The sequence below is a fragment of the Triticum dicoccoides genome, chromosome 7B, assembly GCF_002162155.2.
Source record: "Triticum dicoccoides isolate Atlit2015 ecotype Zavitan chromosome 7B, WEW_v2.0, whole genome shotgun sequence".
Classification (NCBI taxonomy): domain Eukaryota; kingdom Viridiplantae; phylum Streptophyta; class Magnoliopsida; order Poales; family Poaceae; genus Triticum; species Triticum dicoccoides.
The window spans coordinates 706,781,135-706,783,449 of record NC_041393.1 but is presented as its reverse complement, the minus strand read 5'-3'; the positions used below and the strand labels follow the sequence as shown (position 1 = coordinate 706,783,449).

General features: G+C 48.0%; 1 protein-coding gene across 3 annotated transcripts; it reads right to left on the bottom strand.

Moving 5' to 3' along the window:
* Positions 1 to 315: 315 nt before the first annotated feature.
* On the bottom strand, positions 316 to 2,266 carry LOC119341975 (sacsin-like). Of its 3 annotated transcripts, none has more exons than XR_005165349.1 (5): positions 1,605 to 1,646; positions 889 to 949; positions 723 to 800; positions 580 to 630; positions 316 to 484 (listed from the first exon to the last, which is right to left on the bottom strand). XR_005165349.1 is itself a non-coding variant. In XM_037613822.1 (5 exons), the coding sequence occupies exons 1-3, from the start codon at positions 2,248 to 2,250 to the stop codon at positions 777 to 779; spliced, it is 423 nt and encodes a 140-aa protein (XP_037469719.1). In that variant the 5' UTR covers positions 2,251 to 2,266; the 3' UTR covers positions 316 to 484; positions 580 to 630; positions 723 to 776. The 3 variants fall into 3 exon arrangements, 2 of the variants coding, with proteins under 2 accessions (XP_037469719.1, XP_037469721.1); XM_037613822.1 differs by lacking the exon at positions 1,605 to 1,646 and adding an exon at positions 1,913 to 2,266; XM_037613824.1 differs by lacking the exon at positions 1,605 to 1,646 and adding an exon at positions 1,913 to 2,266 and having other exon boundaries at positions 316 to 418.
* Positions 2,267 to 2,315: the final 49 nt, after the last annotated feature.

Here is a 2,315-nt window from a genome sequence, read left to right as displayed (position 1 = left end):
CCTACGAATACAAATCAGAAAGGACACATATATACTGAACAAAAGCAACAGCCATGAATAGATGACTTAACAGTTCATGTTTGTTAACAAAACAAGAGTGGACATCTCATAGTGAGTCTAATACAGCTACACTAAGCAGCCAGAGACCATCATAAGCAGCAGGATCGCACGAACAAACCAGCATATGCAAGCTCGATCCACACATATGCAAGCTGTGAGACTACAGTGTTGGGACGAATCTAACTGAAAGTAGCACGATCCACACATATGCAAGGTGAATCAATTGATCTGGAGCAGTGAATAGGATGGGTGGGGTGGGGTGCTCACTTGGGGCCGGTGCAGCCCATGGTGGTGCCGAGGCCTCCGTTGAGCTTGAGCACCATGAGCTTGTCATGCAGGGCCTTCATGGCGTCGAGATCTGCAGCACACACACGATCCAGCGCTCAGCGTTCACACTAACAGAGACAATGCGATGGTATTGGCCCTGAGAGAAACATGTGTCAGTTAATTGACACCGCAAATAGTGGGTATAATGTGATACAATTAAATATTACAGATGAAGTACTACTAATGTCATACCTGGTTGAAAGTGTGAATTTCAATGTTGGAGTTGGAGTACTTCTCAACAATCTACAAAACAGAGGTCATTATGCAAGTATGTAAGTCCAAATTAGAAAGTTGTCTTTTCAATAGAAAATAAACAGGGCAGGTGGTATATCAACCTTCTGTGTGTCATCATGAGTGTTGAAAGAGTTCATTAGAAGCAAAGGAACACTTCATCCATACTTCTTGTTCAGGGACTGCATACAGGTGAAACTTGTCAGACACAAACCATTACACACTACATCAAGTCAGTGCGCAGAAAATACCAGTAGAAACTAAGAATACCTCAATCTGAATCACAATAAGGTCAAGAAATGTAAACCCATTGCGAACTTGAATGACAGACCTCCATGTAGTGAGCTATGTTATTACCTGCTGAAGGTGGTAGAACTTAAAAATGAAGCGGAAATATACAAGACCCTATATTTCCAATATTGGCATGCTGCAGCAAACATACACCTAAATAAATACCTAAGTAAATCATGTTCTGTACATAGTATACCACAACGCCATGTTCAAATGATGAATGTTTCACCGGCCAACAGAGTCTAGAAAATAAGTGGATGGTCATATTCAGCAGTGCAGGCTGGCAGCAGTCATTTATGTCAAATTGCAGCAAATATACGTAAATGGAAAGATAAAGAGCACTCATAGCCTTAATGTTTGATAACATTGATCAGAGAACCAGATTAATCGAACTATTTATTTGGACCAAAGGAGCTACCACTCACAATTTCATTTCTCCATGAAGCTGGTACTAGTTTAACTGGACTACGTCAGAGTAATAAAGATGTCACAACAAGAATGAACAATTAGTATAGTCAATAGCAATTTTATGACTAATTTCACTGATATGCTTGGACGCAGCCGAGTTCACATATGCAAGCTGCGAGACTACAGTGTCGGGATGAATCTAACTGAAAGTAGCACGATCCACACATATGCAAGGTGAATCAATTGATCTGGAGCAGTGAAGAGGATGGGTGGGGTGGGGTGCTCACTTGGGGCCGGTGCAGCCCATGGTGGTGCTGAGGCCTCCGTTGAGCTTGAGCGGCACGAGCTTGTCGAGCAAAATGATTAACAAGTGTAGAACTCAAACTGAACCTATCTTGCTAAGCATATTGGTACATTCCCTTACAAATTATCAGTGATCATGCACATCGACCACATTGCCACGAGAAAATAACAGGCACTGGTTCAATTCTGATTCCAGTAGTCGGGAAGCTCAGATTGTAATTGGCAGCTCGGAGCAGAGCTCGGCGGGGGCGACTACTGAGGGAGAGAGAGGGGGGACAGGGAGCACGCATACCCGAAGCGGCCGGTCTTCCAGGCCTGGGAGGCCTTCTTGCTGCCGCCGATGCGGGAGATACTGGCGAAGTCGTCATCGGTGAAGGCGGCGTCGTTGTGGGCGAGCAGGGCGGGGCCCTGCCACTGCACGAGGGCCGGGGCGAGCAGCGAGCGGGCCCTGTGGGCCTGGCGGTCGAGGCAGAGGCGGACCCGCGAGGCCCCGGCGTCGTCGGTGTTCTGGATGAGCTCCCGCAGCGCGGTGGTGCCCTCCGGGTAGTTGGCCATCACCCCGCGGATGCGGCGCGTCAGGTACACCCGCTGCCTGAAGTCCTCCAGTAGCATCGTCCCGCCCGGATCCATGGCCGCCCCGGTGATCGGGTCGGTGGGAGGGGGCTGGCTAGCGGGGCATTGGCGCGCTAGGGTTT